Genomic DNA, 21,815 nt, shown 5'->3' with positions numbered 1-21,815 from the left:
AAAGAATTATAATCCCTTCATATATGCACAACATCCAAACCTGCAGACTTATTTAAACGTCTTCTCCCATAAGACAAAATTATGTTTTTATGGCTCTTTCAACATGTTTATACTTCAGCAGTGAGAACATCTCACAGCACTCTTTTTTTCTAATAGTCCTATCCAAAATGTACTTTGATGCACACCTAAATGTACAGATTTGTATATAAATAAGTACATAGGGCCTAATTCATATCAGTACTCAAATCCGATGGTGGGTGCGATGCGCAGAATGGATTCTGCACATGATGAAAAAGGTTCCTGCATTATTTCTTGCACTCCTTCCTTAGCAGCAGCATGGACGGCGTAATGGTTAGCATTATTGCATCACAGCACTGAGTCCATGGGTTCGATTCCCACCATGGCCCTGTGGGGAGTTTGTATATCCTTTCCGTGTTTACATGGGTTTCTTCCGGGTGCTCTGGTTTCCTCCCAAAATCCAAAAATATATATTACTAGGTTAATTACTAAATTAACCATAGGATGCATGTACAGCACATGTGGTAGGATATAGATTGCAAGCTCCACTGGGGCAGGGACTGATGTGAATGGCCACATATTCTCTGTAAAGCGCTGCAGAATATCTTACTGGTAATAAATAAAAAATGACTGACATGCTGCGGCATTTGGGGGTCGGCAACCGGAACCGTTCAACAAAAGGGGGGCAGGCCTAGCCAAGGATCTGCATCTTCTGGTACAGAATTCATGGATCCAGCAGAGGTATGCCAAAGAGCAGTCTGTAAAAAAAAGTCCTAAAACACAGTACACACACCATGATAAAAATAATTTACAAAGTAAAGAGTCCCCCTCATACCCTCATTTACAATGCTTATGACTGGTTAACATTATAGCAGAAGGATCACTTACTATCATAGCCTAGTCTCAGGACACCGCACACAGGGCCTAATTCAGTACTGGTTGTACCTTTGCTGAAAATGCAAACGGACACTTTTCGCCCATGTGTGCATGCTCTGCAACCACAGAGCGTGTGCGTGGGCATTCACATTGCGATTGTGGCGTTGGGTAGGATTGCACCAAGAAATGCAGGTGTGTCATGGTCATCTTTAGGGCAGCCCAATGATGTTGCCTGTGTTTCCTGCGACAGGAAACATGGCGGCGGTGCACCTGTATGCGCAGCCTGGCTGAGTATGCAGGGGGCTACCACTACTTGCCGATTTCGGCGATGCAAACGCAATTGAATTGCAAATGCATCGCTGGGTGGCACTTAACATGTCCAGCATGCAATTGTAAGTAGTAGCAGTTTTGCTATTTTATCAAAACTGCTACTGAGACTGAATTAGGCCCAGTGTCTGTCTCCCCTGTTTTGTCACTGCCAGCCTAGGTTATTATGATGAGTGGTAGTGCTGGTAGCAGTTTGGAGGGGGGTAGGGGTATACCTTTTCTATTTGCCTGTGAAGCATCATTAAATCAGTGATGGTTACTGCCATCTATACATTATGATTTTACACTTAAAAGTTAAGTGTTTCAGTGCTTCTTGTTGTGACGGTTGCAATTTACCATCTACAGCACAAGAAATTGTTTGAAAATAACACTCAAGTAGAGACTCCTCAGTTCCTCCCCCCTCTAATTAGACAAGAGAGAGAAAAAGGAGCAATTAAAACTACAGCATTATCAGCCCCCAACAATAAGTATATAAATGAATAATAAGCAGTCATTGGCCCCCAACAACATACAGTACAATACGGAGAACATCACAGTAACCACCTCATAATACCACACAGTTCACTAGGCCATATTAGCTCAGTTTGGTGATTATAAAACAGCACCAAAAGAATAATAAAGCAAAGTGATAATTTGCAAAAGGTAAGTCTAATGAATAATAAAAGCACCAGAAGCAGGATTTCAATGCAGACGTAACTCATAACACAATGATAACGGGTTGTAATTAGTCACTTTGATGAATAACTAGTTTCTACTTGCCAGTGAAAAAATAAATAAATAAATAAACAAGAAATTGTTCATTCTGTACACTGCATTATTTACTTACTTTACTTGTCTTCCCTGCTCGGTACGCACTACAATGGTGCTGCTCAATATGGAAAGAAACATCCACGCTGGTGTTATCTGGCTTGCTCCTCTTCCCAATGAGTGGTCCAGTGCACACCTGAAGCACCCCATAGTTTAGCCTAAGTTACTTGACCACTTTCTCCTGATTCCAAAAATATTTGTGCTGAGGATTTCACCAGTGGTGATGTGTTTACAAACTTTACAATCCCTGGCAACCTTTAGCGCTATTAATTCATGATGAAACTAATCTTTGGAAGATATATAAAAGTTGAGTATTTAATTTGAAATATTTAGCATATGAATTCAACATTTTCATTTATTACCTGTGAATGTATACTTAACTGTATAAAGCCAAACAGGAAGAAACTGTCTTTAAGGGCTCAATGTATTTATACATATACACATTTTTCATCATGCCCCCCTATACAATACACTCCTCCTGCACACCAACATAGACCTCCATGAACACCAACATGCCTCTTCATATATTCATTCCTGCATAGCATGAGTCTGACCACACCCTTCACATGACCCTCCTGCATACCAACATGCTCCAACTGCACATCAATATGCCCCTTGCCCACACACCAACATTCGACCTTGCACACCACACATGCTGCTTCCTGTACATGACACATGCCCCCTTCCTGCAACACAACATGCCCATCTGCTGCATACCAAACATGCCCCCTCTGAACAACAACATGCTCCCCCCTGCACAACAACATGCCCCCCTGAAGCACAGAAATGAGAACTAGCCCTCCTCCTGCCCATTACATATGCCCACTTCCTGCAACACAACATGCCCACCTGCTGCATACCATACATGCCCCCCTCATGAACAACATCATGCCCTCCTCCAGCACAAAAATGAGAACTTGATCCACCTCCTGCACATGACACATGTTCCTTTCCTGCAACACAAAATGAACCCCTCCACACTACACATGCTTTCCTGCAGCACACCAGACATACCCACTGCTGCACAACAAGTTGCTCTACTTCTGCATACCAACATGCCACCTTCCTGCACACCTCACATGACCCCCTTCTGCCCCCAACATACCCCCTTCTACACAACATGCCCACCCCTGCTCTCATCACACCCCCACTTGCACAGCAGCATGCACCACTCCAGCACACTACACACACCCCCTCCTGCACGCAACTACATCCCCTTCCTGCACAACTACATGCCCCCATCCGCCCAGTGCCGTAACTAGGCATTTTAGCGCTGTGTGCAAGAAACGACATTGGCGCCCCCCCCATGTAAGATGGGGCAGTGCGCGCCATAGGCACGTGGAAAATATATAGGGGCGTGGCTTCATGGGGAAGGGGCGTGGCCACAAAATAATAGCAATTCATACTACGGTGCACAGTAGTCTCCATTATTCAATTATTCATTTTTACACATTGCGCCAGCCAGTCCCCCTTTTTACACATTACGGCAGCCAGTCCCCCTTTTTACACATTGCGGCAGCCAGTCCCCCTTTTTACACATTACGGCAGCCAGTCCCCCTTTTTACACATTACGACAGCCAGTCCCCCTTTTTACACATTGCGGCAGCCAGTCCCCCTTTTTACACATTGCGGCAGCCAGTCCCCCTTTTTACACATTGCGGCAGCCAGTCCCCCTTTTTACACATTACGGCAGCCAGTCCCCCTTTTTACACATTGCGGTAGCCAGTCCCCCTTTTTACACATTGCGGCAGCCAGTCCCCCTTTGTCCCCCTGAGAGAGAGAGAGAGATAGAGAGAGAGAGAGAGAGAGAGAGAGACATACCTACCATCTCCCAGCTGGCAGTCAGGCTCCTCGTGCAGCTCCCTTGGTGCAGGCATCGGAGAAGGAGGAGGAGGAGGGAGGGGGACTGGAGCCGCAGCAGCGCTATGTAATTGATAGTAAGCGCCGCTGCAGCAGTGCCCTCTCCTTCCGTATTGGCTGCCCGGCGCTGCTGTGGATGCTGGGATGGAGGAACCGCATCCCAGCATCCACAGCAGCGTCGGGAAGCCAATACGGAAGGAGAGGGGACTGCTGCAGCAGCACTTACTACCAATGAAATAGCGCTGCTGCGGCTCCAGTCCCCCTCCCTCCTCCTCCTTCTCCGCTGCCCGGCGCTGTAGCTCTCCTCCCCAGTGCAGCGGCGGCGCATGGCGCAGACTTCAGAGGCGGCATGTAATGAGTCAATCTGACTCATTACATGCCGCTGGCCGTGCGCCCTCAGGGCAACTGCGCTGTGTAGTTACGGCCCTGCATCTTCCTCACTACACATTCTCACCTCCTACATTTCGACCACATGTACAACTACTGCAGAACAACATGCCTCTTTCTGCATGCCACATGTCCCATTCTGCACAACAACATGTCCCCTCATACACACCAACATGCCCCCCTACTGTACACTAAGGGGGTCATTCCGAGTTGTTCGTTTGCAAGCTGCTTTTAGCAGCTTTGCACACGCTAAGCCGCCGCCTACTGGGAGTGAATCTTAGCATATCAAAATTGCGAACGAAAGATTAGCAGAATTGCGAATAGACACTTCTTAGCAGTTTCTGAGTAGCTTCAAACTTACTCGGCATCTGCGATCAGTTCAGTGCTTGTCGTTCCTGGTTTGACGTCACAAACACACCCAGCGTTCGCACAGACACTCCTCCGTTTCTCCAGCCACTCCCGCGTTTTTCCCAGAAACGGTAGAGTTTTTTCACACACTCCCATAAAACGTCCAGTTTCCGCCCAGAAACACCCAGTTCCTGTCAATCACATTACGATCACCAGAACGAAGAAAAAACCTCGTAATGCCGTGAGTAAAATTCCTAACTGCATAGCAAATTTACTTTGCGCAGTCGCACTGCGGACATTGCGCATGCGCATTAGCGACTAATCGCTCCGTTGCGGAAAAAAAATACAGAGCGAACAACTCGGAATGACCCCCAATGTGTACATTTTCTGTTTTGTAGGGTTGTTTTTTGTTTTTTTTTTGGTGGGCAAAACAAATTCTTGTAATGCGGGCATTATTATTTCTAACAGCAGGACTGATTCATAGGTATATGCTAATGCTGCTGCGATTATTGGCTTAGGTTGTTCAAAAATATGCTAATATGAACCTTTGCAGCCGCCCACAACTTCATACACATTTGCAGCATCTGAGCAGATCCAGGGAACAGTGAATGAGTCTATTTATCACTCAGAATGGCTGCCACAACTGAGATGCCGGAGATATGCCTAAGTAACGTCTTAACAGTTCAACAGTTTTGATGGCTTCCCCCTGTTGCCTCCCACAAAATGCTTCTCCTTGTCTGTCCCTGGGAATGAATACTCGCTGAGACCGTAATCACAATTCAATCACCACACATTTGCAGTGTGGCAGTGGCACATGCGTAGTTTACTGGTAATTGTTCAATTGCGAAAACATCAACCAAGCGTATAACTATGAATCAGACTCAATAACTTGACATGTTATTTTACATATAACTTGACATGTTATTTTACATATTAGAGCAATATTAATTATATTTTTGGAATGGAACTTTATTATATATATAATTATTCATGGGGCCAATCATTTATTTATTTAGGAATGTAGGCAATAATTTTTATGTATCTAAATTAACAGTTATAAGCATATTTATTCAATTAAAATGACGGGCATCATACTTTATTTAAGATTGTCGGAAACACTTAGTGACACTACAAATGATAGTATGCACTGCCATACAATATAATAGCAGTCACTTACAATACACCATATTTAATGTTTTTTTGTCCCTGGAATCTCCTGGAAGGGAAATCAATAAGCTACCTATCGTCAGATGACCTATTGTGACCTATTGTGACCCTTACCGTTATGTAATACAATTTAACATTATCTATAACTTAACTAAAACTTGTCTATAATAAAGACACATACAAGAATTTTGGCATTTCAAAATGGTTAGTCCTTTATTAGAAATCACCAAAAAAGAAAAAAACAATTGACCTAAACAGATATTTTGGCAGGGAGAACAAAGGGCAGATGTCCAGATGCCAACGACCCACATAGCTAGATGTTTACAATGCTAAAGCTTGCAGTGCCAATTACACTTAGACAGCAAGTATACTTTACTGGACTTCAACTCCCATGCTGACCAGAGCACAACCAGACAGCCAATGCCACTGATCCCGGATGGGTTGAAATAAACCAGATCAATACATTGCGCACCCAAATGAACAGATCTTTAAATTAACCATTGGACTGCCGTTCTTTCCCGCCACAACAAAAGGATCGACATTAAGGAAAAGAAGGGGAGGGAGGGGAACAAATGTAAAGATGTCAGACACCCTCCCTCAAAACGCTTTGACACTCCCTGTAAACGGTCAGTTGCCACCTACTAATGGCCTCTTCCTGCCAATCACCTTGCATACGCCCATGAGAATGGATCCTTTGCATCATCCCGACGCTGACCGCCGAAGCCCATTGTAGCTGTCTTAAGCTCGTGTGCATTGCGGTACATGCGCAGATGGGATCTGATTGCCCGCTATGTGAAAACGCACAGCAGCAATCAAATCTGAATTATCCCCACTGTCCGCTCTCTGTGTATGGATTGAATGCCTGACATCCAGAAATGGTACCCGAATCACTGCAGGAGGGACCAAAACACGAGATTCGACAATGGGAAGATGATGTTTTGCCTCACTTTGGAATCCAAACAAAGTGGGAATACCCGAGCCGGCACTCGGATTACCTCGGATCCCTGAAGTTTGGACGGGCTCAGTTTCTGAAAACAAAAAGTGCAATTTGGATCCAGAAGAATACAGTACATATACCTCAATATGTATGAATATTGTGATAACAAAATGATACATTATTAGATTACGTCTTTTGATATAGATCTGGGATGGTTTGTAGTACAAAATATTGCAGTTAAATATCATTTTTTTTCTCCACTTTTAAGAATTATATTTACCATTGTCTAGCCCAGTGGTTACCAGAATCATTCCTCAGGACCCCAAACACTGCCTGCTTTTCAGGTTTCCTCACAGAACTATAATAATTAGCTCCACCTGTGAACCTAGCAGCTGTACAGGTATACTCATTACTCACTGACACATTTTAAAAGGTTCACAAGTGGAGCTAATTCATACCTCCCAGCATGACCCTTTGCAGGAGGGACAGAATGATCTGCTCCTGGACTTTCCTATTAATTTATGATTGCCATCACCTGTGCTGAAATTTTTTATTCATTAACCTGTGCAAAACAGGTGCCGGCAATCATAAATTAAGAGAAAAGTTCAGTGAGGAAACCTGAACAGCATGCACTCTTTGGGGTCCTGAGGACTAAGTTTGAGAATGTATGGTCTAGCCTGTGCTGTTTATTAGGAGATCTACAGTAAGTTGCAGCATTACTTGCTTTCAGAGTTTCACAGTGGAAAAAGACATTTTGCAGAGATGTCAATGTTCCGGTGATATAATCTTTAAGTTGTCCATTTCCTGATTATCTTCAACCTTAATTGCTACTACCTTCTCCTAAATGGACTTCTGCTCACCTGCCTTACCCATCTACTATCTGTCCTGAATGCAGCAGTAAGGATGGGCACACACTGCAAAGATAAAGCGGTTAACTGTCTGTCGTGTCGACTGAGCAGCCAATCAGGTAAGCGATACACACATACCAATCAGCCTCTCAATATGTCAGTCCAGACATCACTCACTGCTGGGTGGGTATTTCCATTTGCTCACCCAGCTTTGATGTCAGTGTCGGTGGTACCTGCAGCCAGTGTATTGGCGGTTGGCAGATTGCAAGATATGCAGATATAGCCATGCTCATCGTGGCTACAGCTGCTGTGCACGGGCACTCCTGGCATGGCTAGGTGACCCCGTAGCTAGGCACTATCACACTTTGCCATGCCGAGCTGCGTCTTTTGCCGCTCCCATGCATGCGAATGGGGTGCGTGCGCATCTAAAACATGCACATGCCTTAGACAGGCGCACGGTCACGGCAAATGAGGCACAAATGAGCATGGCTACATATGTAAGTTCATCGTCTGTGCTGCACAGCCAACGTGATATGTCTGCACAATCATCAGTTACAGACATATCAGGTGTACACATCTGCTGAACTTCTCGTGATATATATCATTCGTCAATATGATGAACAATATGTTGTATATAGTGTGTGCCCATCTTAAGTCTTATCTTCCTTTCCTGCTGCTCCTCAACTGCTTCACTACTCTGCAAATAACTTCTTTACTGGCTCACCATTATATTTACGATTTATGATGCTTAACCTTGCCTACAATGCCCTTAGCGTCACCTTCATTCACCTTCTGGTCTATGCCTCTATTTTCTACTGGGAAATTTTTTATTCACGCCCACCCACCAACTTCCAATTTTTAAAACACTATTTCAAAACCGGCGTCTGCTCTATAGACTATCCTACACCTTCTAAACTCCTCCCTCTACATGCTTTACATGTGTTTATCAGCTTCTGTCTCTAGTGTAACAGAAATTGTTTCTGGCTGGTGCCAGATAGCATGGTACATAGTATAAACCCCAGTTGTACAACACAATGCAGTGGCACTGGGGATGATGAGTATAGTCCAGTAGAACTGTCTGTGACCTGCCGGTGAGAAATGATTTGAACCAGTTAAGGAATGTGCCATATAGTAAACAAAAATCTTTAAAGCACTCAGTTAGAATCCCATGCTCATATGTGTCGGAATGGGGAGGCAAGGGGGTGTCTCCCCCCAAAATATTGGAGATGCGCCAATGTACTGGGTCGTGGGGTGCAGTGCGGCTGCCTTCTAGGGTTACCACAGGCAGTGAAGGGATGGAGATAATCCCCTTTCTCGCTGCTTTACCTCCTCCCTCTCAACAGCCCTAGTTCACATGCCTCCAGGGCCCTTCTGCGCCCTGCACCCAGCTCCAGCCGCCACAGTGTTGGCTATTTACTGTGAGCAGGCCCCTCCTTTGGAACCAGTCCTGTGCCCTTCTCACCTCTTACTTCATATGTTCCTCCCCTCCCCCCCCTCAGCTCTCCCTTCATCCTTTCCCCCCCCCCCCCCCTCCCCCTTCATACCACCACCCTCCCAGATAGATTTATGTGTGACTCCGGCAAGCTTTAGTAGGAGTAAGTAAAACAACACTGGACCTGTAGAGCCTCTGCGGGACCCTATCAAATGCTGTGGGATGGTATCAAATGCTGCAGAGAGATTCAGAAGGATTAAGATTGAATAGTCACCTCTGTCTCTTGCCATTAGATCATTAGGCACATATACTGGGGCTGTTACAGCACCAAGCCTTCTACTGAATCCTGGCTGGAATGGATCATACATATCATGGGTTCACAGGCGTTGAGTTGCAACCACTTTCTCAAAAACCTTTCCTAGAAAAGAAAAGGTTGATACCCGTCCATAGTTGGTCATGCAGTCGGAATCTAATTTAGGTTTTTAAGAAGCAATTGCTTCCTTTAGTGGTTCATGAAAAATGCCTGTCTGCAAAGAGCATTAAAGTATTTTTGCAAATACAGGGCCAATAATACCAATTAGAAACTTACTTGAGGCAGGATCCGGATCACAGGTGGTGGGACACAACATATGGTTAATTTCAACAATGTCTTTTACATCTATTGAGTCAAAGCTGGTCCATGAAGAAAGGTGGTTTACTCTGGCAGGGTTGGAGATTTGGCACCTCTTTGATGTCACTGTGAGGATTTCAGCCAGGATAGAGGATACTTTAACTGAAAAGAAGTTTGCAAACTCATTGATCTTGAGGGATTCTTCAGGTGGCAGGCAACAGTAGTTTATCAACAGAGTTGGATTGATGAAAATCACTTTTACTGCTGTGTTCTATGGTTGTAGTAGCACTGGGAAAACTTAAGGCCAACTAAAGGTGCGTACACACCAGAATGATATCGCCTAAGATGCGATATCGTCTGCAATGGGACCTGACATCGGCAAGTGCATACACACTTGTGGATGTAGGGAGCGACAGTGCGATGGCAGGGGAGACCGAGGGCCATGCTGCATTTGACAGTATGGCCATCAAAGGCGATGTCACCCATCGGACCTTCATGCAGGTCCGACGGACGATGTTGCTGATGACATGCGGGAGCACGCATGGTCGGCAACATTGTGCATGCATTGTGCATGAGTAAGCTGTTCCCATGGAGCGGAATAAATAACATCACAGCATGTGTGACTCAGGCAAGCTTTAGTAGGAGAAAGGAACACAACACTGGACCTGTAGAGCTTCTGTGAAACCCTGCAGAGACAGGATAATGCAGATACAACTAAGGATTAAACCATTCTTGTTGAAATTCTTGTTTATTAATTATGACTTTTTATTATCCTCCACAGAATTGTCAGTGACATAGATATGGATATCTGTGGTGCAAACAACCAATTTGCTGTTGCTGCTTTAGGAGAACTTAGTAGAAGCGCTGAATGTCAGAATGTTGTGTTAGCGCCTCTGAGTATAATAACTGCACTTTCAATGATATATCTGGGAGCTAGAGGTAATACTGCCACACGGATGGGTAAGGTAAGTTTAGTGTCATGTGAAAAAAATCTCAGCACTGTGTATGTTATTCTGTATGTAAAAATATATGTCTGATATATTTTATATGTACAAAAATGAATGAATGTTTTAAAGAATGAATGTGGCCAAAACTCCCAAAATGGCACCTGCACCATCTTTATTGTATTTACTGTATTTCATTTGACTCTATCACTTGACATTACTCCAAACATAAAGCTTTGTACACAAACACCTTTAGATGCTGAACTGTGTTACATTTGAGCAAAGTACATATTTCTGTAAAAGTACAATCAAGTTATATAAAATATAAATAGATTCCTTGTGCGCTATTAACAGTATATAGAAATTCAAGCTGTGAAATAGTACTGATATTGTTTGCCATTTATAAATTTGTTTTGTTATCCAGCAGAAGGAGGTGGCACTCAGAGACTTTTTAACCAGCAAAACAAGTGTAGTTTATTGCATCAACGTTTCGTGGCCGAAACCCCGTTCTCAGGATAATGGCCTCGAAAACGTTGATGCAATAAACTACACTTGTTTTGCTGGTTAAAAAGTATCTGAGTGCCGCCTCCTTCTGCTGGATGTATTGGGGGCTGCTTGCCTCTGAGGAGGGCACCGTGAGCGAGTATCACCGCAGCTGAGGGTCTGCTCAAGTGCTGGATCATTCTGCTATTGTGTGTGTGTGTGTGTGTGTGTGTGTGTGTGTGTGTGTGTGTGTGTGTGTGTGTGTGTGTGTGTGTGTGTATATATATATATATATATATATATATACTGTATATACAGTATATAAAATCTTGTATTTTTGGGGGGGAGTTGCATCCATGACTTAGTGACCTTCCAAAAGTCACAATGACCAATGTTTTGTTGTTGGCTTATCAGAAAAACAAATCGTGTATATTGCCTAATAATTATGCCTGATTGCGTGCTCCTGCATGTGACCCAATGCAGTGTAATGAACAACAAAACGAGATGTCATTCTGTCGTTTATTACATAATGTGTTCCTGCATTCATGTTCTTGTCCAGTCCCATCCCAGTCTGACGACTACATTACTGCCTTCCTCACGGCGAATACTCAGTTCTTGCTCCAGTACTTACAGTAAAAAGAAACACAGTGCTTAGGAACCCAGACAAGCAGAGGGCCATGACCTGTGAAGCCTAAATCCCAAGGGGATAGCTTAGGATACGTCAGTAAATAATAGCACCCAGGGTAAGAAAGGTATACCTGGCTGTAGTTGTGCCTGGAATAGGGAGGGGAAGTTCCTCTCTTTACACTCACTGGATCCCTGGTTGAGTCACGGAACATGCATTTCGACGGAGCTTGGGATTTTTTAATAACTAGTGCTTAAGGTGTATCCTTAGTATTCTCATACTACCTTTGTTCATGCATATACAGTATTAATAATTATTCTTATTACTTTAAGGCACTGCATTTTGCTGATATTGAAGATGTCCATTCTGAATGCAAAAATCTTCTGAAAGAATTAGTGAAAAATGGAGATGGGGCCATATTGCTAAATGTCAACAAATTATTTGGAGAAAAGACTTTGACATTTCTTCCAGTAAGAAATCCTTTATACAAATGAGAATATGGAAAATGCTGGTTATTAAAGTTTTGTTGATTTACTAGTAAACCAATTCCTGTTTGAAAGTGTTTGAGTAGCTTACTACTACGGGTCTGATTCAGAGATGGAGGCAAAATTGGTCTAATGATGCAGAAGGTGTCTTGTGGCACTCCTGACGGCTTCTGTGTTCCGCTGCTGCATCCAAAGCTGTAGCCACCGCCAGTGGCGTTTTAAGAGAGGAGGAGGCCCGTGTTCAGCCTCCTCCGTCGGGCCCCCTCCTCTCTGCCCGGAGCGCCGTAGAGTCTGAGCTCTAGAGAGCTCAGACTCTACTGCGCATGCGCAGATCTCTGGGAAAATGGCGCGGCGGCCATTTTACCTGAGATCTCTCTACCGCGCATGCGCAGAACGCCGTGAAAATGGCCGCTGGGCCATTTTCACTGTGTTCTAGCGGTGCTGGGGATGCCGACGCTGGACTTCGGAGGGGTAAGTATTTTACAAATGGGTGCAGTGTGTGCGGTGGGGGCCCCCTCTGGACTCAGGGGCCCGTGTGCACCGCACACACTGCACCCATTATAGAAACGCCACTGGCCACCGCATAACGTGCATGAACATTGGCCATCTGGAGCAACCTTCAGGTTACTCAGGATGCCTGTGTATTCCAGGGTTGCGGGGCCAGGAAATCTGCATTGGAAGATGGAGACCCTGGCCTCGGCATGCCTACAAAATGAGGGCGAGACAACGCTGTTTTGTAGGACAGCCCACTGCAGCTTTGGGGAACAGCAAGCGAAAATTCAGACACAGATTGGCACATGCTCATTACAGATCCTGCCCATGCACCGGTCAGTAAGCATCAGAGTTGTGCGTAAATCATAGCGTTTACAAACAACTCAGAATCAGGCCCAAAATGCATATGTTTACGGTTGCAGTCCTCTGGACTGATATTAGTAATAATTTTGCTGTTCAAGTGATCTTCATACCCAAGGTATGTTATATATAGCCAGGGCAGCCATCAGGGGGGGGACTGTGGGGACTGGTGTCCTGAGCCCTTACAGAGAGAGGGGCCCTCCCCTGGCTCCTACTGCCAATACCTGTAGAGCTGCACCAGTCTGTGAATAACAGCGGTCTGATGCGTAGGAAGGACGTCTTATAATGAGCCTTCCCTGCGCATCTATGAACTGTTCCTGTAGGTCTGCAACACTCCCCCTATATGTAACGTCACAATGTATGACATCACAGAGGGGTGGAGCACTGAGGGAGGGGCCCCAACTATTTTGTCAGTCCCGGGCCCCACAATTTCTGATGGCTGTCCTGCATATAGCTAATGCTAAACAACAAATACATTTTAGCATTAGCACCCATTGTGATTGCAGTAACATGGGCCCAGATTCATCAAGCCTTAGAGAGTGATAAATTGCACAGTTATAAAGTACCAACCAATCAGCTCCTATACGTCATTTTTCAAACACAGGCTGTAACATGGCAGTTAGGAGCTGATTGGTTGGTACTTTATCACTGTGCAATTTATCACTCACCAAGGCTTGATAAATATGAACCATGGTGTTCTGATTAAAGGGTATTCATCACAGTATTGGTATTCCAGTTAGAGGTTGTCCATACAGTAGTTACTGTACATTCCAAAAATATAAAATGTTGACTGTGATGTATTACGCAAAGTGAACCAGCCGTTGTAATTCATTCCTTAACACATGCTCAATGCTCATATACTAGCATGAAACCCTATACAAGAACACCTTTAAAAGCCAATGAAACGATAACAGTTGTTTCGTAAAACTTAAACAGAAGCAATACTTAATTATTCATAATTATACAGGACCTGTTTAAATAAGGTCCTTGGAAGTTGGAACGGGAGAGAATAGAAACAATAAACAAGATATATAGTATAGATGCATTTCACACCATATGATTTTTTTTCATGTGCACAGGTTTTTACTTGTTTCTTCTATTTGCCAGGCTTTTGTGGAAGACACAGACACATTATATAATGCAAGCATGGAGCAACTTGATTTTTTGCATGATGCAGAACAGTCACGGCAGTACATTAATGAGTGGGTTACTCAACAGACAAAAGGTGTGTTTATCCTCTTTTTCATGTAGCAGGGTAAAAGTTCATTTTTTCTGATAATAGAATTGTACTTTTAAATCAGGAAAATATTCTAAATGCAAAAGTTATGTTGACATTTTTTTTGAATCTCCTTAAGTTTATATTTAGCGATATCTTCACATATAGCCATACTTGTTTCATCACGTTAAGCACATGAGGTGGAAAAACCTGTTCTTTCCACTTCTAACCTCTCAGCCCATGTTTTATGCATACTTACATTTCCTGATTTCCTGTACACATGATGACCCTGCCCATGTCACATGGAGCCTTTTCCTCACTTAATCACACATGGGAAAAGCTCACTGCCTAATACAAGGACAGCATCCTCACCGAAATACTATGGGCCTGTTCATCACTGCTAACATTTTTGCCCCATTAAGTAACATCTAATTACTGATATTTGCAGAGCTAACAGATGACTTAGTAGAGCAATTTACCATTAAGGTCATGGCAGTGGCGTAGCAATAACCCCGCAGACCCTGCGGTGGTTTGGAGGCGCTGGGTGGCTTTGGGGTACTGGGAGTACTGTGGGGCCCGCCACAGCGCTGTCAGTGCAGCAGTGATGAGGCGCCGGCCTGAGGAGCAACACCGTGGGCGAGATGTCCTTCCCAAAATGGCAGTCACCTCAGGGGAGACCGTTATTAAAGATGATAGAAGAGGCGGCTGACATTTTGGGAAGCACATTTTCAATAGTATGAAGGGGGCAGGCGTGAACAGAGGCACCCCCTGGGATTACAAATCCACGTGCAGGAGAGGGGGGATGATACTCTGACAATGAGCAGGTACCATGGGAGGGAAGGAAGGGTGGGGCAGAAACTTTTTTGGCAGGGGGTGCAAAAATTGTAGTTACGCCACTGGGTCATGCTGGGACACCACATCCAATAGTAAGCTGCGCTCAGTTGAATACTGTGCCCCATTAAAAGTTCCTTCACTGTTGGCTTATTGCAGCAGAGGAATAAACTTCTTGGTACTAACATAGGTGGTCATTCCGAGTTGTTCGCTCGTTGCTGATTTTTGCAACGGAGCAATTAAGGCAAAAATGCGCATGCTCGTGGTACGCAGTGCGCATGCGCTAAGTAATTTAGCACAAAACTTAGTAGATTTACTCACGTCCGAACAAAGAATTTTTATCGTTGAAGTGATCGGAGTGTGATTGACAGGAAGTGGGTGTTTCTGGGCGGAAACTGACCGTTTTCTGGGAGTGCGCGGAAAAACGCAGGCGTGCCAGGATAAAACGCGGGAGTGGCTGGAGAAGCGGGGGAGTGGCTGGCCGAACGTAGGGCGTGTTTGTGACGTCAAACCAGGAACGAAACGGGCTGAGCTGATCGCAGTGTAGGAGTAAGTCTCGAGCTACTCAGAAACTGCTAAGAATTATTTATTCGCAATTCTGCTACTCTATCGTTCGCAATTCTGCTAAGCTAAGATACACTCCCAGAGGGCGGCGGCCTAGCGTGTGCAATGCTGCTAAAAGCAGCTAGCGAGTGAACAACTCGGAATGAGGGCCATAGTGTCTCTATTGTGCATGCAACAGGGTAGACACACCGGGAGGGGTCAAACAAATGATTAATGACCTAGGTAGGCTTGAGAAATGGTCAAGAACATGGCAACTACAGTTTAATGCTAAAAAATGCAAAATCATGCACTTGGTTCACAAAAACCCAAAGGCTAAGTATAGTATCAAGAGTACTAGAATGGAAACTACTGAGGAGGAAAGAGATTTAGGAGTCACTACTTCAAGTGACTTGAAGGCAGGAAAGCAATGCAACAAAGCAATGAGAAAGGCAAGTCAGATGCTTGGTTGCATAGGGAGAGGAATCAGTAGCAGGAAAAAAGAAGTGATAATGCCACTGTATAGGTCATTGGTACGGCCCCATCTGGAATACTGTGTCCAGTTCTGGAGACCCTATCTCCAGAAGGATATAAAAACATTAGAGAGTGTACAAAGAAGGGCAACTAAAATGGTGCATGGCCTACATCACAAAACTTACCCGGAAAGGCTAAAAGATCTTAACATGTATAGTTTGGAGGAGAGACGGGAAAGGGGGGACATGATAGAAACTTTCAAATATATCAAGGGTCTTAACAAAGTTCAGGAGGGAAACATTCTTCAAAGGAAAAGAAGTATTAGAACTCGAGGGCATACATTGAGACTGGAGGGAGGGAGGTTCAGGGGAAGTTTAAGGAAAAATTACTTCACAGAAAGGGTAGTGGATAAGTGGAATAGCCTCCCATCAGAGGTGGTAGAGGCTAAGACTGTAGGGCAATTTAAACATGCTTTGGACAGGCATATGAATATCCTTACAAAGAATTAAGGTTAAAAAAGGGTTGAGATTGCCTAAAGGATAAAATAAAAAAGGGGCAGACTAGATGGGCCAAGTGGTTCTTATCTGCCGTCAAATTCTATGTTTCTATGTTTCTATGCTTTTCGCGAAGGGATCCAACGATACTGTACTGTACATCAGTTTATAGGCTATATACATGCTATCACCAACCACAGGGGTCATGCTCTGAAAGATGAACTTTTCCGGAGCTTGATAAATTCCTCCAGGCTGCAGCAGTGGGGACCGCGCGCACTCTAAGCTTGCCATAGGAGATATCTTTGATAATAGGTGCCTATTCACTTTGCTTTACTGTAAATACTCAGATGACCTGACTGGTTGAATACAATAAGGCTCTGTAAACGAATCAAATAATCCTTTAAATGAAATTAAGTAACAGTAATGCTTAAAGTTTTAAAATATGTTTAGTTGTAAACAGCAGCAGCTCCTACTTACATTTAGTAGGGGGGCTGTTTCTACCCCCATGCCCGGAGAGGAAACAGCCAGCTGCCTACCCCAGGTCCCAGCACCTGCGCAATAGATCCAGCAGGTGATTGGACGGGCGTATGCACAGATGCCTAAGTACAACTGCGCATGCGCAAAACCCCGGCTTCTATGGACTGCACTGGCTGCTGTTCCCATACATTACCAGATTTTCGTTCCAACCAGCCAGATCGGACAATAAATCTTTAAGTGTATGGCCAGCTTTAAGCTGGGTACACACTACAGCGATGTCGGGAGAATATGCCGTTTCAGAACGACATATTACCTACATCGCTCAGTGTGTATGGGGGACTGAGCACTCCCGCGGATGCTAGCGATGGACGCTTGGTTCTGTGTGCTGCACATAAAGACAAGCATTTTCGCTAGCGTCCTGTATTATGCTATGAAGGACGGAACATGTTTGTTCCGACCTTTATTAACATCACCCCAGTGTGTTCACACAATCTAAGGTTGACAGGGAATCGTTCTGACGTCGGAAACGAATCCCTGTAGCTCTAGTGTGTACCCACCTTTAGGTGCATTGCAGATGCGAGAAGCTGCTCACAGTGAGATGGTTGGTTGTGGCTTTAATTACACAGGAATTGGTTTACAGTCACACATACAAAGTGGCAGATGAGGCACAACAGATCTTGGCTTGACAAAAAGCCCCAGCTGCTAGCATTTAAGTTCTTTTTAGAAAGAGTCAGACTCAGTTGCACACCGATGTATAAATGTGACACTCCCACTGATCAGTGTATGTTAGTAATGCAGTTCTGTCACTTCCAGTTGTTTTATTTAAGTGAATAAAATGCATGTTTTGAGTGAGAAAGATGGTCAGCGTGGCCATGTTGCACAGGACCTGGCACGCTGAGAGGGGTTCTTAGGAGCAACTGAAGCCACAGTAAAAAAGGACGCATCTGTATATTTCCAATGGAATAGGTAGAAACTATGACCCAGGTTTATCAAGCCTTGGAGAGTGATAAATAGCATGGTGATAAAGTACCAGCCAACCAGCTCCTAACAGTCATTTTTCAAACACAGCCTATGACATTGAAGTTAGGAGCTGATTGGTTGGTACTTTATCACCGTGCTATTTATCACTCTCCAAGGTTTGATAAATGGGAGCCTATGGGTGGTATGCAATTACCTCAGTTTTTTCGCCTAGGTGAAAAAAACTGAGCTTTTTCGCTATTTTTAATGCGAATGGAGATTCGCATTAAAAAGGGCCTGATTTTCACCTAGGCATAAAAAATGTGGCAGGGGCGGAAAACACGTGGATCGGCGAATCCACTTGTTTTCCATTGAAAAGCGGCCGAAAACGGCCCTAATTGAATACTCATGTGGTACGAATTCATTAGCTACGAAATGATCGGAACTAACTGCATACCCCCAAAAGTTTAAAGAAAGATTCACATTTTTTTTCTTTTTTAAAGTTTGGAAAATTTATATGAGTAGAAGGGCGTTTTAAGAGAGGAGGAGGCCTGAGTGCAGCCTCCTCCGTTTGGGCCCCCTCCTCTCTGCCGGGCAGCGCTGAGAGTCTGAGCACTAGAGCGCTCAGACTCTACTGCGCATGCGCAGATCTCCGGGAAAATGGTGCGGCGACCATTTTCCCTGAGATTTCTCTACTGCGCATGCTCAGAACTCCGTGAAAATGGCCATTTTCACTGAGTTTTAACACCGCTGTGGACGTCGCCGCGGGACTCCGGAGTGGTGAGTATTCAGAAAATGGGTGCAGCGTGTGTGGTGGGGGCCCCCTCTGGACTCAGGTGCCCGTGTGCACCGCACACACTGCACCCATTATAGAAACGCCAGTGCTTGTATGTAGAGATGTGCGACTGACAGTTTTCGGGTTTTGTGTTTTGGTTTGGATCTGGGTGTCCATTCGTGTTTTGGATGTGGGTTGGTTTTGCCAAAACCACCCTTTCGGGTTTTGGTTTTGGATCTGGATTTTTTTGAAAAAACCCCATAAAAACTGCTAGAATCACAGATTTGGGGGGTAATTTTGATCCTACGGTATTATTAACCTCAATAACATTAATTTCCACTCATATACAGTCTATTCAGTTTTTAGGCCCAAAGCTTGCACCGAGGTTGCAGGGTAAGTAAGCGAACCGACTCAAGTGGGCGGCACAAACACCTGGCCCATCTAAGAGTGGCACTGCAGTGGCAAACAGGATGGCTGTTTTAAAAAATAGGCCCCAAAGAGAACATCAGGCAAAGAAAAATAGAGGCGCAAGATGGAATTGTCCTTGGGACCTCCCACCCATGTTGTTTAAGCAGGACATGCACAGTTTAATAAACCCATCATTTCAGCGACAGGTGGTCCCCATGGAAAAAGCTTGCCAAGTTCTCTGAATCATAGCTAGTTACAAACATAACACCTCCTTCTTTGATGACTTTTCACATTATGAGAAGAGGCAAGAGGAAGACGACAGTGTCAAGAAGGTGATTAAAAATTTGGGAGGCACATGCAATCAGGAACAGCACACAGGCTTTCACCTCCACTCCTATATTGGAACGGAAAGATCTTCAACCAAGCAAATAAATAATTACCACATTACTGGACAAAATTGCAATTTCCATTTCCATCTTTGCGGCTATGTTTTCACAAATCTGTTTCTGATGTTGAAGCTTCTTTCATATCTGCTTTAGGCTTTAATTTAAACCTAGTAGCAGCACCCGTGGAGAATTACAAAGCACAGCAGACAAGCAACAGCACCCCTGGACTTAAACATCAGTGGGGCAGCACCCCTGGACTGATAGGGCAGAGGGGCAGCACCCCATATAAGGCAACAACCCTGGAATTATGTGGCAAAGAAAAGATGTGCAAGATGGAATTGTCCTTGGGCCCTTCAACCCACCCATCTAGTGCTGCAGTGCAATGGAAAGCTGATGCAATGCAAGATCACTGAAACTCTGTTCTTCTAACATCGCGAGGTCTTGCGATAAACCTACACAGCCGTTAGGAAAAGAACCCTGTACAACAAATGCACATCTTGTAAATAAATAATCCCAAAATGTGGAACATTAACAATAACAATAAATCAAAATTAAGGTTGACTAATTGGAGCCATTCATTTGAGTGAGTCCCTAACATGAAATAATTGAGAAGAACCTCTCTCTAATGCTGGGTACACAGTGCACACTAGAAGATGTAGGTGAGCGGGTTTAGACAGGGCACCCCTGGAATTATATGGCAGACATACAGACATAGGTGTGTTTGGAAAATCTAGTTTTCTCTGGCAGTTGCACTGGATTATGATTCTGTCTCTTATGAGTCTGACTGACTTTGGCCACAAATGTGGTCTCATTGAAAAACACTTAGTCAAAATTGCAATTTCCATGTCCACTTTTGCGGCTATATGTTTTCACGTATCTGTGATGTTGAAGCTTGTTTCATATTTTGCTCTAGGCTTTAAGTTAAACCTAGGATCAAGTACAGCAGCACCCCATGAATTATATGGCAGTGCCTCTGAATTTATACAGCAGATAAGTAGCACCCCTGGACTTATACAACATAGGCAGCACTCCTGGAGAATTACACAGCACAGCAGACAGGCAACAGCCCCCCTGGACTTAAATGCTTAAATGGCAGTGGGGCAGCACCCCTGGACTGACAGGGCAGAGGGGCATCATCCCATATAGGGCAGCATCCCTGGAATGATGTGGCAGACAAATCACATCACCATCAGAATCCTCATTGTCAACTTCCTCCTCAGCGCCAACTACACCAATATCCTCCTCATCCTGGTGTACTTCTACAGTGACATCCTCAATCTCAGTATCAGCAACTGGACTGGCGTGCTCCTCCCAACACTTGCAGAGGGCATGCAGATGGTGGTAGGAGCATCCTCTTCCCATACAGTGTTGTGAAGGTCAGGCCTAGACATCGCAACCGTGAACAGTGCCAGCACCCCTGTATTTTAACAACACCCTTGTAATTTTACAGCATACAGGACCAGTGTACATTTATTTTAACAGCACCCCAGTATTTTTACAGCATACAGGACCAGTGTACTTTTATTTTAACAACAGCACCCCTGAATTTTTACAGCATACAGGACCAGTGTAGTTTTCTTTTAACAACAGCACCCCGGAATTTTTACATCATACAAGACAGGGCCAGCACCCCTGTATCTTCACTGCATACAGGAGGACAGTGCCCCTGCCCCTGTACAACACAGTGACAGCCAGGACAGCAACACCCATGTACAGCTGCAGCACCCCTAACAGCACATGAAACATTAGTGTAAGCCAGGACAGCACCCCTAACATCACAGGGACACCACAGTGACAGGAACAGCACCCCTACAGAGCACACACTGACCCCACCCGACGCCACCACCCACAGAGAGAGAGACAGAGGTCTATCTCCCTCACTCTCCAAGTCCAGAGTGAAAATGGCGGCGATGCACGTCTGTTTATATGGAATCCAAAACCCGCGAGAATCCGACAGCGGGGTGATGACATTTTGCCTCGTTCTGGGATCCAAGTCTGGCAGGAAGTCCCAAGCTGGACTCGGATTCTGGCTCGGAACGTGAAGTTCGGGGGGGGGGGGGTTGGGTCTCTGAGGGGGTTTGGTTCTCAACTCTAATTAATACATTTTTGATCAGAACATTTTATACTATTTATATTTTATTCTATTTATGTTCTCAATTTAGTAACAATAAATTATATCAAACATATTTTTGTATGATGTAATATGCTGCAATAAAAATTCTTGAAACAAGCAAAGAGAATGGTAAGACTT

The 21,815-nt window shown here is 44.5% G+C and overlaps 1 protein-coding gene across 5 annotated transcripts in view; it reads left to right on the top strand.

Annotated features, from left to right (window-relative positions):
- The window catches only part of LOC134929159 (serpin B10-like), a 45,348-nt gene that overhangs the window by 2,593 nt on the left and 20,940 nt on the right, over positions 1 to 21,815 (top strand). For 3 of the 5 annotated variants that reach the window (XM_063924933.1, XM_063924929.1, XM_063924934.1), the window contains exons 2-4: positions 10,399 to 10,582; positions 12,002 to 12,139; positions 14,114 to 14,231. In XM_063924933.1, coding sequence (XP_063781003.1) covers positions 10,418 to 10,582; positions 12,002 to 12,139; positions 14,114 to 14,231 — 421 coding nt within the window. In that variant the 5' untranslated portion in view covers positions 10,399 to 10,417. Of the gene's footprint in view, positions 1 to 7,319; positions 7,695 to 10,398; positions 10,583 to 12,001; positions 12,140 to 14,113; positions 14,232 to 21,815 lie in introns of those variants that run through there. The other 2 variants (XM_063924931.1, XM_063924930.1) reach the window with 2 other exon arrangements.

This window comes from Pseudophryne corroboree, chromosome 5, assembly GCF_028390025.1.
Source record: "Pseudophryne corroboree isolate aPseCor3 chromosome 5, aPseCor3.hap2, whole genome shotgun sequence".
In the NCBI taxonomy this organism is placed as follows: Eukaryota; Metazoa; Chordata; class Amphibia; order Anura; family Myobatrachidae; genus Pseudophryne; species Pseudophryne corroboree.
Note: the sequence above shows the minus strand (reverse complement) of the source record. Positions and strands in the feature narration are given on the sequence as shown.